Source organism: Euwallacea similis, chromosome 5 (assembly GCF_039881205.1).
Source record: "Euwallacea similis isolate ESF13 chromosome 5, ESF131.1, whole genome shotgun sequence".
In the NCBI taxonomy this organism is placed as follows: Eukaryota; Metazoa; Arthropoda; class Insecta; order Coleoptera; family Curculionidae; genus Euwallacea; species Euwallacea similis.
In genome coordinates, this window is record NC_089613.1 from 3232320 (window position 1) to 3246345 (window position 14026).

A 14026-nucleotide genomic window follows, 5' to 3' on the forward strand; every position below is an offset into this window, starting at 1 on the left:
TTAATATTGGAAATTCTGATGTTTTGGTGATTCTAAAAGTGTACGATTTAAATTTTCAGGTGATGCAATCTCAAAGCAGTGTGTAAAGTAGAAAACCACTGCATTTAATTTCACTGAGACAAAATGTACTGGCCTTAGTGAGGTATGCAAAAACTTTCTGGATATACTATAGATAAAACTATGTAAATGCTTAAAAAAGTAACGCCATATGTGAGCGTTCTGAGGTAAACATTGTTGAACTTTAAAGCCTCTTTTAACAAAAAGTTTAAATAGGCCTAAGCATGTTTACTTTGTTGTTGAGTTTAAAGTCTTTATTCTATAATAACTTGAGAGAGCGACGGCGTCAGACTTATACCTATGTGATTATCTACTTTAATTTGTTAAGAGGACCGACTGACCTGTGATCCGAAAGTTGTAGTTTTAAATAAATATGAGCTGCCACTAATCGTAACAGATGTCCATCGGGTGTGCTGCATTGTTAGTTTTTACCTTTCCTCAATCTTGGCGCAGTTATTTACTGCAATAAATAAACATACATTTTTATGAAAAATAATTTATTTCGTTTTTTAAGAAGCCTTAAATCGATACAACAAAATGTACATTTGACAACACGTAAGTCTACTTAACAACACTTATAATAATGGATGATCATTTAAAAAAACCTCGCAGTAGGTGGTGAACCGTGAACGCAGGGCCTTGATTAAGCCATGTGCTATGATCCATCTGATTGACAGATGAATTGATCCCAGACGTGTCACTGATATTTTAACACTCACTTAGGGTGTTTTTTAATGATCACCCCTCTAGTAAGGAATTAAAAAAATTACAATCAAATCATCAGCCTTCAAAAAATAAATAAATACTAAAAATTAATATAAACACACTTATCAATTTTAATACTGCAGCAGAAGTATTCAAAAAGTTAAAAACAAATAGTTCTGAAGAAATATAAATGCATCTTGATTGAGATACCGCAAATGCCATAACTAGAAACAGAACAGAGGAATAGGTTCATGATGAAAATAAAGCTGTAAAAATGTATCTTTAACATTTATAAATGCATTTTTTAAGGTTTACGTTATAGCAAAAATATGCCTTTTGGCTTAAGTCATATAGTAACTACAAAAATAACTCCTACGTATTTTCTGAATTACGTACAGAAAACACGCTTTTATGCTGTTGAAGAGTTTATTACAATCATCCATTTTTTGTCTCATCAATAATTCGGATTAGATTATTATAGTATCTACTGCTTACCATTACCGATTTCGTCAGTAGGTCATGTATCAAAGCAAATTTATAATACACTAAATTGGTAAAGTTCACTTAATTTAAAATAATGATGCCAATCACTGTGGAAGAAATACGAGTGTATGCTGAGAATGTTATAATAAAGAATCTCTTTTGAAGCAAAGACTCAAAAGAGGGTGTAGCAGAGAGTCCTATAAGGTTCTAACTTATTACACAGCTGATTTTGTACCAATATTAAATTAAGTGAAATTATGGGCTTCATTATAGTGTATAGCTGCTTGGGATCCTTCAGAAAAGCAGGGACGTTTTTCTGAACAACGTTTTGGTTTTCAAAGGAAAATTGCTTGAAATGCTACTGAAGACTTAATACCACTAATATCACTATAAACCTAACAATTAGTTTCCAACGGTATGGATTTCGTCGTATTAGTAATACTGCTATTATTTGTCAGTGTTTCTCCTCCAACTGAAGGCAATCCGTGTGAACTGGAAGAATGGTGATCATGGTTGGTGGTACCCATACCCCCACCTTCTCTGTTGCGAAAAACGCACCACCATCGCTTTACCGCAGATAGGACCTAAAATTAAAATAGTTGAATCCGATTTGTTGCTTATAAAGCCTAGGATGAAAATATGTCTGGAATGATTTGATTTTAGGTTGGTTCTATCCATTCACAATTCGTAGAGCTAACTAACTGACCTGAGGTTGACATCCCACGACGATAAATATGAAAACTCCTTGTAGGCAATTTATTATATCCGTGAAGTACCACAGATAATCGGGACCGCCCACAAGCCATGAAATGACGTCCATGATCCAGCTGACACCCATTACTACGACGAGTTTGGCACACACTCGTCCTAAGGCAGCCCTGAAAGGTAAGTATTAAGAAATACATTTTAACTTGGTACGATTCATATGCTAGTTAGTACTAACGGGTACTAGTGCGTACCTCTCTGTTGTCGATTTGACTAATTCTCGCTTCCATAATCCGCAAGTTAACTCTCTTGCTGTTAGTCCGAAAAGCACCAAGTTGATGGCCAATAATATGCCCATGGGTCCAAAGAAATAACCGAGTATTTCATTGTTACCTGAAAAAGTTGTACTGCAATTATAGGGTATCTTATGGGGTAAAAATGAACACGCCAACATAACTAAATGATAGACCGTATGTAGTTTTTGACTCCTTAATTTGAGTCATACAATGTGAATTTTTTTCTCATTGTTTGGTCTGTTTAAGCTTAATATTGAAATGTATCGTTTTCCATGCTAAAAACGTATAACTTCAGCCTCATACTGATTATAAATTAATTGCCTCTTAGACAATATATACTTAACGTCAATCCCTCGTAATAGATCGAAAGCGTAGGACCGAAATGGAAATATGATTAACTATGAAAATTGAGCGTTTTTGATCAAAGCAACTACGCATGTGTTAACATCAAAACGTCGAATGAAAAGGTCAATAATTTAAAAAAAAGTACGTGATGCGCAGTTGATAGATGCGCCCCAAGATCACTGCGAGTTCTTGCGAAAAATTTATAGCAAACTGAGAAGTTTCACTTTCGAGATATACGAATAAGCTTTACTCCGACAAGAAAAAGAAACGATTCCGGACCGCAAGAAATGATCAGAAATATCTGGGAAATAAAATTCCGGTTCAGGTCTGTATACTATTGTACATATTTCTAATAATCTGGAATTGATTTACTTCTCTTTTGGAACACAGACCTATAGAAAACTCAGTTTCCTACGCCCGAATACGTCCGAGATAATTCGACTGTCCCAACGCTCGAAAACGTCCGAGACAACTCGACTGTCCCTACCCCTCGTCTCGCGGCGCATACGCTGGAAGCGGCAAAAGCAGTGCAGCAACTTTATTCTTTTATTTACTTCTGTGCTATCGGATGAGGTAGAGCTGAATAAGCGACCTAATTATTTCTTGAGCTGATTTATAGAGTTGCACCGCATACAAAAGTGTTAGTGATTAATCATGCCAGTTTATTGTTCTGTAGACAGTTGTTACACAACACAAGGAAGTGGTTTACCACTTTTTAGGTGCCCAAAGGACCACGAAAGGTATGCAACTATTTCGACACAGTGTCCGTTTTGTAGCTTCTAAGTGATTGGGATTTTGATTGTTTTTCATCATTTTCTAGTTATCGGTAGAAGTGTTAAGTGACTCATGTGTCTTTCTGTTTGGCTCAAGATTTCACCGCTATCCCAAAAAGTGCTAGAGAAGTCCGCGGAGCGGATTAAAGTTCCGCCACAGAACATATAAGCATAGAAAGTTCACTTCGGGCTAAACACACGAGATAACTCGATTGCCCCTATGCCTTGACTCACGCTTCCGTTGGAACCGGCCAAACTTTATCACCATGCATATCATCGACTTTATTTCCAGCTTGCTGTCGACATATACAAAAGTTGAAAAAAGTCACCCAGATCAAAGCTGGAAAAAACCGCACAGCCCGCTGAGTTATCTTGGGTACCATATTTTTTTTGGGTCCTAGTAATGGAACTGCCAGTAAATTTAGAGCATTAAATATGTCTGCTCTCAAATGCAGGCAGTCAGTTAGTTCCATTCTGAATAAGAAGCCTGGCATAAGGTGCATCAATATATAAAAATAAAACTATTTTCTTTCTTTCTTATGTACATTATTTTTCCAACGATTATCATACATAAAAAAATAGAAATAAAGAATTGTCTAAACACTCTATTTCATCTATTTCATCGTTGCAGCTCTGCACATACTTCATAGTGGCCACCAAGGCGATGTTTTTGACTTTTCGCTGAATCGGTACTGAGTCTCGCTCACTTTTAAAATTAATATATTTTTACTGTTTTGAAGGCATATCGGATGTAGCATAGTTTTTGGTACCGATATGCCGTCCCTAATTGACTAATACAGTTTCTAACACACGCGTTTGTTAGTATTTGTTTTCGTGATTTGTAACTCCGTTTGTTATGCTTATTGACGTAGGGGGTCGTGAGAAAATTAATTAACTGATGATCACGGGGGTTCCAGCCAGTAGCTCTTAATCGTTGTTGTTATTCATAATAGTGATCTTATTTATTGCTTATTTTATGATCTCTTACTGCCGGTTACCGAATAGCCATCTGTACGAGCTTCTGGACTGTCGCATTGATGATCCATCCAAAGGACGTATTTTACAATAATCTCCTATTGATGGAAGAAATTAAGTTGAAATATGTACATCGAAGTGTACCCAAAGTATGCTAGAGACAAAACTCTGTGTTAAGGCCAATTCAAAATGCTTCCTGTGAGCATAGATAAAACAGTATTTAACGATGGTGTGAACATAGATGCACTAATAACAATTTTTACTTCACAGATGTCGAAAATGGAGAGAAGCATTAGGTTTCGTCGGGTCACATAGATATGCAAACATCACGCCAGAGCAGTGCAGTAAGAGAATAAGAATATGCAGTCTTCATTTTACAAAAGACAGTTTCACATCCAAGTTTGGTAATCAAATTACCATTTTTGCTGTGCCTTCTTTACATATTTTGCCTGCAGCAGGTAACTTACTTTCTTTACAACCACTTAACTGATAATGAACCAATATTCAGCTTGTTGACCGAACCTAAATAGGGGTTATTTAATGTAATAGGAAATAATGGGGAATCTGCGGGGCATAAAGTCTTTATTGCCGTTGGCCCTTTTAAGTCACACTTTTGCCATGTTAACCATCTCGCCCATTAGACCGCACAACATGTTGAGTTCCGTCGCCACCGGCCGCTTCGTTCCTTGATTACACATTTACGATTGGAAAAACTTGAGTTTGACATTTGAATCATTTCTAAAGTACAGTATTGTTTACGTTTTAATAGACCTTAACGTTGGTAATGGACAATGGCCGTGAACAAAGTATTGTGTTGTACTTGTTTTTAATGGCCATTATTTCCTCGGGAGACAGGCTCTCCTCGCCTGTGGTCCAGAGCATAAACGTCTCCCTTAGGGAATAATGGGTCTCATCAAGCTCCTATAATAATGTGCTATTTAGGGCAAACAATTAATTTTACACACACGTACTACAGCATATAAAATGTAAGTAAACGCCTAGTAGAAAAACAAAACATTTATCAGACAATGAACCCTAAACGTATTTATCTTGATAATTAACAACAAACTAAATTTGCCACGAGCGGTGAGCCCATAAATTTCAAATAAAAAACTCCATCGGCATTGGCAGAATCCTACCAGCACAGTTTAGTTTAGCTACCAGCATAGCTACCAGCATCCAGCATCCCAGTTCGCGATGAATCTTCGTAGCGAACGGTCGAATTTGCAACAGAGTCGAATGTATAAGATTTATTTTACCTTTTTAACAGCAAACCGAACAACATACACTCACGAATTATGAGTGTATCGCGTTAGGCTGCTTCAATACTTCCCGCAGTTCACTGTATGGCTTTTTTAGATTTCCATATGACATCCACAGATATATTTTTAAATATGCAGGGTGTTTGGAAACGTTGGTATAAAACTTAAGAAGGTGAATGTAGGGCAAGAAATAGTAAAAAAGTTCTTATAAACATTGGTCCCACGGAGCGCCGTTACTGAGATATGGCCCTCCAAAGGGGGGCTTATGATTTGAATATTTTTTAAAATAACTTTCCTTCTAATTAAGATAATGGAATGAAAATTGTAGGTAATAATCATACAATAAGGGTAGTTTTCTAACTATCCTCATTTAAAAATAATTATTTCTGGCTAAACTACGCAAAATTCGAAAAAAAAGCAGAGAACTTTTTTTCTTTAAAAAAAATCTAGTTCATTAAAAACAATATTATTTGCTTGATAATTCAAAAGAGTAAAAAAAACGAAAAATGTCTGTTAATGTAGTAATAACAGTACATAAAATTATTGGAAAATTTCAATGAAGCCTACGTTGACCAAACCAGTCAATACATAAAAAATCGAAATAATGAACACAAATATACTAAAAATAATCCAATTGTTTTAAGAAACTATATAATCTCACATAAACATAATATCGATTTTCAGAAGACCAAAGTTTTTAAAATTGAAAACAATAAAAAAACGTGAAGTTTATAAAATGGTGTACATAAAGAAAAATGAATGGTACAAACATTACTAGAAATTGTTTCCTCATTTTTCTTTTTTTCTTCTTTTTATTTCTCCCATTTTCTCTTTACACTTCTTTAATTTCGCTACTTTACCACTGATAATGAATTTTCCAAGACTTACAAAAAAACGTATATTTTTCCATGTTCCTCTATCTTTTCTCAATTGTTTCCAAGTCTAAATATACTGCAAAAATGTTGAGAAATTTTCTTCTTCATTGCCCAAAGCACCACTACCCGAGAATCATTTCGGACAATATTATTTGCATTTAATCAAAATTGAAAACCCGCATAAAATGATTTATAGCTGATAATAGACCACAAGGCACCACAGAACCCCATAAAAGAAATTTGGAGTGGTTCTACAAGTACGAGTTTGGGTATGTGTGTGCGTATTTTGTAATGCTACTGCCCAAGTGCTTCATTTTTTTTTTCTTTTGTGCAGGCTGGGACACTTCTCGATTTTATTATTCGAAGTTTATTTATATAAAGAAATTCTCTATTCAAATCCTTGTGGATCTTTTAAAACTGATTATATATATTGTTTATATTAGAATAAGAATATATTGTACATTGAAATACGGCAATAAAATTTTTAAAATAGTTTATAGAAATAGAAAATCAGTTATATAGAACTAAAATAATAAATGAAGGTTTATTTTTGTATTGAAGTAAATGGTTTTTATTTCTGAATTCCTCTTGTGGTTTATTTCCCAATTTTTAGGGAAAGTTAAAATGCCGATACTCGGGTAGTTTGGCTTTCTTTGCTGTGCTATCGGTGTGTCATTCCTTTAACAAGGTTTTGTACCCAAAGTTTGAACTCGATCTAAAGTTTCAACTCTATTTTAACACATACAGATCCCATAAAATATTTGTCATAATCCTAATTTTAACTTCAGCTGGACTTTAAAATTAAACTACACAACCAGGCTTTAGTTTTGATAAGTAGCAGTTCTAGTATTTTTTTAAAATTTGAATCATTATTTACTGGGCCACTAAATGATTCAACATCGTCTATATTATTGTTTTAGAAAACGAAGAATGTACAACTGAAAGTATTAATCAACCCATTTGTAATATTAAGAATCAAGTTGATGCTGCAGTGCAAACCGATGCCTCAACCCAAGCCGATGACAATACTCCAACAGAATATGCAATCCTGACAGGTAAAATAATTTTATATAATTAATTTATACCCCTGTCTTCGGGAGCTACCTAGGGGTAACTCTCTCCCAACCCGTCCTGCAGGAAGGGTTATGAATAATGAAGGGCTTAACAAATAATGAACTTTCATCATTAATTCATCCTTCATTAATCCGCCACTTTTGTCGCATTTGTACGGTTGTGGAATAAGGCGCCCATAATGTTTCAATTTAGAAACCTTTCGTAAAGCGGTGCTTGGTAATACCATAAATACGTGAATGTACCCGGTAAACAATAGTAGGAAAGTGTAGGATCCTGTATGGAACTTAAGGAAAATCATAAATTCGTTAAAGCCAGAAAAGATCTGAAAGTGGTGAGTGCATAGGGTGTTCTGAAACTAGCAAGCAATATTTTAATAGCGTTTTAGTGCTAAAAAAATGTGACTAGAAGTTCATAACAACACCTCTCAGAAAATACTACAGCCCAATATTGATATTAAACAATAAACATTTTACTTAATTTGGCCTAAGTATTTTAAAAAGAACTAATAAAAACCGATTTTCTTATATTTGGCATCTTGAATTCCGAAACTGAAGAGTTTGAACATATGTTTATAGGGATTTTTTTCTTATTTTCACTCAAGAAATAATCCCCGCAAATTGCGCCGTCCGTTTAGAAAACATCCTGCAAAACAGTTCAAATCTGTAGTGTATTTAACATGTTATACCCTTCTTAGCACCCTGTATCCTAATAACAGTACATTTGATGCATTTTTCGACGTAAACTACATGGTTATAACATTACACCCAAAGTTGAGGACACTCTGTATATGGTTATATTAAGCAGAGCTATATATTTTTGAATAAAAAGGTATAACAACAATTGTCTATAAATCCCGCAACAAGTGATGAAAAGACAATTTCTTCGGGCATTTGACCGAGTGCGTAAAGTGATTTCTTTACATCACAATCAACTTGGAGCAAATAATACTTCAATAAGCTTTCTTTAGACTTGCGCAGCCTCTTTGTGCACCCTTCATAAAACCACCGGCAACTTGCGAAGGGCCGGAAGATCATCCCTTCAAATTCCGAGAAGAAACGATCAATACGGCCCTTAACGCACGGTGGTTCTCCCAAACCAGACTTGAATAACGGGCATTTTACGAATATTGGAACAGCCCATGGTATCGACCCTATGCGCGAAGGCCCTTGCAGGTCCGATCGATAGTATAAACGCGCCCTACGATTGGTCGCCTAAAATCAATGGGCCGATGATATCGATTGGGTGGCAAAAGCTGCTCTGGAAGACTGTTTCTGCATCGCATTCGGTGAAATCCACAAGTTAGTGGTGTTGTTGTTATTGCCAGGTGTTTTGAATACGAAAGTTCGTTTTTAATTGGAAATGAAAATTTGATTTTTGGCTACAGGTAAGTTTAAAAGAGTTACTTTGCTCTAGAGATTTATTTCTTTGTGCTAAAAGTTTGTGCAGTTGAAGCTACAGGGTGTTTACATTGCTCGTTTCGAACTGCAAACTGATAAGGTAATTTTGTGATAAGGCAGAATAATTTATGACATAATGCAGGTACATGATTTGATTGAGATAATACGGAGAAAAACAGATGTACGAATCGTTCGATAGTCTCGATGTGCAGCTTTATATTTTGTATTTTACGCAATCAGTCGTATCGGCGAATCGATTGAATTTGAAAGTGAGGCCTATTCCTAGCTTGAAACGTTCGATGGGTTCGTTCAAAAAGTGCAATTTTCTCTATCGACACTCGAGCCATTTTATCAATGAATTTTCCATTTTGGATCAACTTTTGTTTTGCTAAAATTACAGAAAAAAGTATAAGAGGTGAACTCGGTATACTCTAATAAAAATTGCCATTCATTCTTTTTGAGGAAATGATTACAGGAACCATTTTGCACTACAAAGGCTTCAATAAAATCATTAAAGGGACTTTCAGCAGGAATTCTTGACAAGAATGTATAAATAATGAACTTCACTGAAAAATACGCACGTCTGGCAACAGTGGACTAATCACCTTCATTAATATGGCATTTTTGTCGCATTGATCAAATTAGGCGCCCACACCGTATTAACAAAAGAATAACGCTGTATTGCCATTTCTAATTTTCCACTAAAAATATCTTGAAAATATTGGATTTTTTTTTAAAACTAAATTATAAACACTTCCGATTAACAAATAAACACTTTCAATTTTGAGTTTTATTGATTATCCATGTTCCTAAACCTAAGTCGAATAGTTTTCCTGTTATTTAAAACCTTAAAATCCAGAATTTTCCATTTGCATTTTCTGGTTTTTTACATGGAAGTCACTATTTTAATGTAGTAAGTCATGTTTTATTGAATATCCATAACCTATTGATCATAGGGAGTATTTTAATAACCAGATTCCCAAATTTAATAAATTTCTATTTTTAACAGGACATATTATATAATAAGTGTAGTAGTAGGCAACTGTCTTGCCTATTTCAGTAGATAAATTCAGTTTTGAAGAAGAAAACTCTTATGAGTTCTTTTCGCACGACGCACCGTTTTCGAGTACAAAAATAGATAGAAATCTTTTGAATCCCGCTAATTTACCTTAAATGAATTATTATTTATATTAATAATTTAGATTATTTACAAAACAAATAAAAATAAGTAATAAATTAGTTTTTAAATTGTTCTGTAAGTGTGTACTTTAAAAAATATTTAAAAAAAGTAACAATTTAGTGGAAATTATAGCATGTAATGTATGTAAATGTATTCAGCCTAGGACTTCTCCCTAAATTCGTCAATTTCAAAAAAGCCCTAGTACAAATTACGAGGAAATTATTATATATATATATTTAAATAAGTGGCCTTAAGGAAAACGCGACCCTTCAATTTAAAAGCGAAAACTAGAACTAACTGTTTAAATTGTAAATCTTACGATAATTTCTGACACTTAATGACAAACCATAACTAAAAGCAACATTGAATGAATGGATTCTAGCTGAAAATTGCATGTAGTCATATCTTCCCATCAGATCATTTCGTCTTCAATTGTATATACAATTGTCGGAAATTCTCATCACCTGAACCCACGCCAGACGTCAAGATTTCAAATTGGATATCCAATTATTTAATTTAAGCTGATATTACGTTTATTTAAATATGTCCATCGTCTTTAAGGCCTCATAAATCAGAGAAAAAATTAACAAGCATATTTTAAGTTCCTATTTCTTGGAATAGGGATCAAAGGTGAATCAAGCATGGAGACATCAGCAGAAATATGCGAAAACTACCAACTAAAATGGAGCTCCTACAACACATACATCCACTCCTGCATCGCATCTTCCCTCTTCGCGGAAGATTCCTTCGCAGATGTAGCCTTAGTGACCATGGATGGTCATAAAATCATGGCCCACCGATTTGTTTTAGCCTATTCCAGTCAGTACCTCAACAAAGCTTTGAAGTTTCAACCGAAAGTTACCACTACCCTACCACTCATGATTGTTCTTCCACAGGGTAATGTTTACTTATTATTGCAATCTTTTAGCTAATATTGGATAATAACAGGTATAACTTACAAAGCGTTGAAGATTTTGGTTAAGTACATGTACAGTGGAGAGGCCACGGTTCCCAAGGACATCTTAAATTCAGTACTTAAAGCTGGAGACTTATTGAAGATCAAAGGATTGTATCGGGAACCTGTAGACGAAGACCCGAACTCCAAAACTAATAAGAACCAGTTATCGAATTCTGAATTTCTCAGTAAAGACCCGAAAGTTCCGGAAAACTCCCCAGTGATCAGCAAAAATCCGCCACCATTAGTAGCAGCAAGGTATTTGAATTGTGAGTATTACTAGTGCTCATTTAAACCTAATCAGCAAAATTGCAGCTCAGTGACTCAGAAGATTATCCAGTCTCAAAGTGAGGCAACCAAGTCAAAGGAAATTCAGAGGGTGCAAAAAGCTCTTCAGGCCAAAGTGCAGCAGAAGGTTCAAGATAAGGTAGTTGTGGCAGGTGCTTCAGTTAAGCAATATGGAGGGCCTCGAGTGTTAAACTTTAGCATGTCTAATTTTAACGGAATTGAGAAGGAGAATGCTTCGGCTAAAAAAGCCATAATCCTAAATCAGAAGGTGAAGGTAAAATTTAGAAATAAGTTGTGTAAAACTAACCCTGTTCTCTGTAGGTCTCCCAACAGGACAAACCACATACGATTACATCAGCTGACGCAGAATCCCAAAACTCTTCCGATAGTACCACTTTGACCATCAAGACTGAAAATGGAAAAAGTGACAACATGTCTTATTTGGTGATTAAAGACGAACCGGTCGAGTGGACTGAAAACGAGATGGAGATCGTGGAAGAAAAGGAGGTTTTCCCTGAGGATTCTGTCAAAACTGAGAGCTACGACTCTACTTCTAACGAGGGTAAGGGTAAGCATTCCTGGAGTGATTAACCAAGAACATTAAATCAGGCAGACAGTAGCAGGACTTAATAATTCGCAATTCTCTTAATTAACTGAGCTAATCCTCTTATTCCGGAGCCAGCACTGGGTCCCTTAATCAAATAATACATAAAATTTAATGCCTTTTGTAGCTAATAACAGTGCGTTAAGTGCATGCATACATAGTTGTAACGAAGATAATCGTTATCGGCGATTTTCAGTTAGTTGAACAGTGGATTTTTTGTATAATTATAAAGTTAACCGGTGGTACTTTGCGACTACGTAAGGACAGGTAATTTCTTAAATTATGGCTCTATATAGGGGCTTAAACGTACTTTATATGCTCGCACTTATAACAATTTATGCATTTATTAGAGCGTTGCCTGTATAAATTATATTAAGGTAGGTATGAAAAAGGAGGTTTTAAAGTGTCAGTATGCAAATACTACGCAAGCGCTGATAGGAGGGGAATAATAGATATACTTATATGATGACATTGTATATAATTGAGCATAAAGGAAAAGATTAAATATTTTATTGATAAAACTGTGTATTGCATAGATTTTTTCTAACCTAACGAATCGAATTGCCCAATTAACATTGCAAGTAGGCACTCTATTTTGATCGCAGAATAACACATTCTTCTTTTTACTACCTAAATGTGACTCACAAAATTAGCATTCTAGTAAACACATAATTTCAATTTTTGTGATTTTCTGAGCAAATTTTTTTCAATTTTGGGTCTTAAGAATTTTTTTAATTTCGTGAGGAGTTAAATACTTTTAGATCATCTTGCAATAACAGATGTTTTATTACTTCATAGAGAGATCGTTAATAGTCCTAGACGTTGTATCTTAGAATTAGTGGAACGTACGAATTTGGGAACCTCTAGGAATTTTTTTGACTTTTTTTAATGCCTCACTCGGTTCGTTTTAATTCTTACAAATCTCAGAATTCCAGAGACACTTCAATATATTTTTTATGTTTATTAAATAATTTTGTCAGTTTCTCCTAAAAATTGTATCTATATTTCTGAATAACTACACAATTTCCCGTTGATTTACCTACTAGTTATAATGTGGGAGGGAAAATTGTTTCTATTTGGTTTTTAACTATCTAACGTCTTTGATCTAAAACCTCATCTTCTTTAGTTATTCTACAGAGTTATTAAATCCTTTCCCTAATGATTAATTTGTTTTTCTTAGGATCAAATACCGAAATATACACCCCCCTAACATGCGAACTCTGCACAGAGACCTTTACAATACCAGCGGATTGGGTAAAACATGTTCAAACCCACACGGACATGTTGCCAGCGAAGAGACGAAGGAGAGATAGTCCTGATGTAAGCACAGTGCCATTTATTACGATTCAAATCATTGTAACTTTGCATAATATTTCTTATTTATGTCTAGTGGTCATTATTGATTGCCCTTGCAACGTTTGCAATTGTAATGGGTTGTCGGTGGTTGTTATTTATCTTAGTTGAAGAACTTTCTTTATTTTAGGAAGAAGACGAGAATGCCAGTTACCCCGAACTGCAATGCGATCTCTGCGATAAGTCGTTTTCCACCCCTGCTGAGTGGGTTAGACACATTCAGGACACTCACACTGAGTTTGAACTGAGTCTCTCGAATAGAAAAAATCAGGCGGAAAAATCTGAGGGCAAAAATAAGGGAAGAAAGAAATACAAATTTGTAGTGAAAAACTAAAATCTCATTTATAATACTTTGATATTTATCATATTTTATAATATGACTTTTTTTGGGTTAATTGAGTTTACGTTTAAGTATACGTGCTTCTTCGAGTAAATTACTTTATGATAATCACATTTCTTCATTTGTTCAATATATTTAATATTTTCCAAAAAATTACTTGAATTATTTCTGCCGTGTTTCATCATTAAGACATTTTTGCAAGCAATTACGGGCATAATCCGGCAGTAAAATAACTATACTTTAAAATCGGTTATAACTTGCGACATGCAAATTCGAGGTAAAGGAACAGAGATTTATGTACATCTGAATCAGGGATCGTAAATCCGAGTATTATGGTTTTGAAACGCAATAACTGTCTT

At 34.8% G+C, this 14026-nt stretch overlaps 2 protein-coding genes across 3 annotated transcripts in view; one reads left to right on the forward strand and one right to left on the reverse strand.

The window, feature by feature from the left end:
- Window positions 1-537: 537 nt before the first annotated feature.
- Window positions 538-14026, reverse strand: part of mthl1 (methuselah-like 1) — a 52307-nt gene continuing 38818 nt past the window's right edge. The window contains exons 5-7 of the mRNA XM_066389924.1: window positions 2205-2343; window positions 1952-2123; window positions 538-1829 (exon numbers count right to left, since the gene is read on the reverse strand). Coding sequence (XP_066246021.1) covers window positions 1641-1829; window positions 1952-2123; window positions 2205-2343 — 500 coding nt within the window. The 3' untranslated portion in view covers window positions 538-1640. The remainder of the gene's footprint in view (window positions 1830-1951; window positions 2124-2204; window positions 2344-14026) is intronic.
- LOC136408781 (zinc finger and BTB domain-containing protein 14) lies at window positions 3005-13764 on the forward strand. 2 transcript variants are annotated; one of them, XM_066389921.1, is made up of 9 exons: window positions 3005-3331; window positions 4610-4797; window positions 7397-7531; window positions 10749-11024; window positions 11076-11340; window positions 11398-11638; window positions 11692-11938; window positions 13155-13294; window positions 13458-13764. In XM_066389921.1, the coding sequence occupies exons 1-9, from the start codon at window positions 3246-3248 to the stop codon at window positions 13659-13661; spliced, it is 1782 nt and encodes a 593-aa protein (XP_066246018.1). In that variant the 5' UTR covers window positions 3005-3245; the 3' UTR covers window positions 13662-13764. The 2 variants fall into 2 exon arrangements, with proteins under 2 accessions (XP_066246018.1, XP_066246019.1); XM_066389922.1 differs by having other exon boundaries at window positions 3009-3331; window positions 11692-11932; window positions 13458-13761.

Excerpts from the sequence above, each read along its gene's own strand:
- LOC136408781 (XM_066389921.1), top strand. The coding sequence starts at position 3,246 with ATGCCAGTTTATTGTTCTGTAGACAGTTGTTACACAACACAAGGAAGT. Across the intron at positions 4,798-7,396 it reads ACATATTTTGCCTGCAGCAG|AAAACGAAGAATGTACAACT; the intron begins GTAACTTACTTT and ends TTATTGTTTTAG. Across the intron at positions 13,295-13,457 it reads GAAGGAGAGATAGTCCTGAT|GAAGAAGACGAGAATGCCAG; the intron begins GTAAGCACAGTG and ends TCTTTATTTTAG.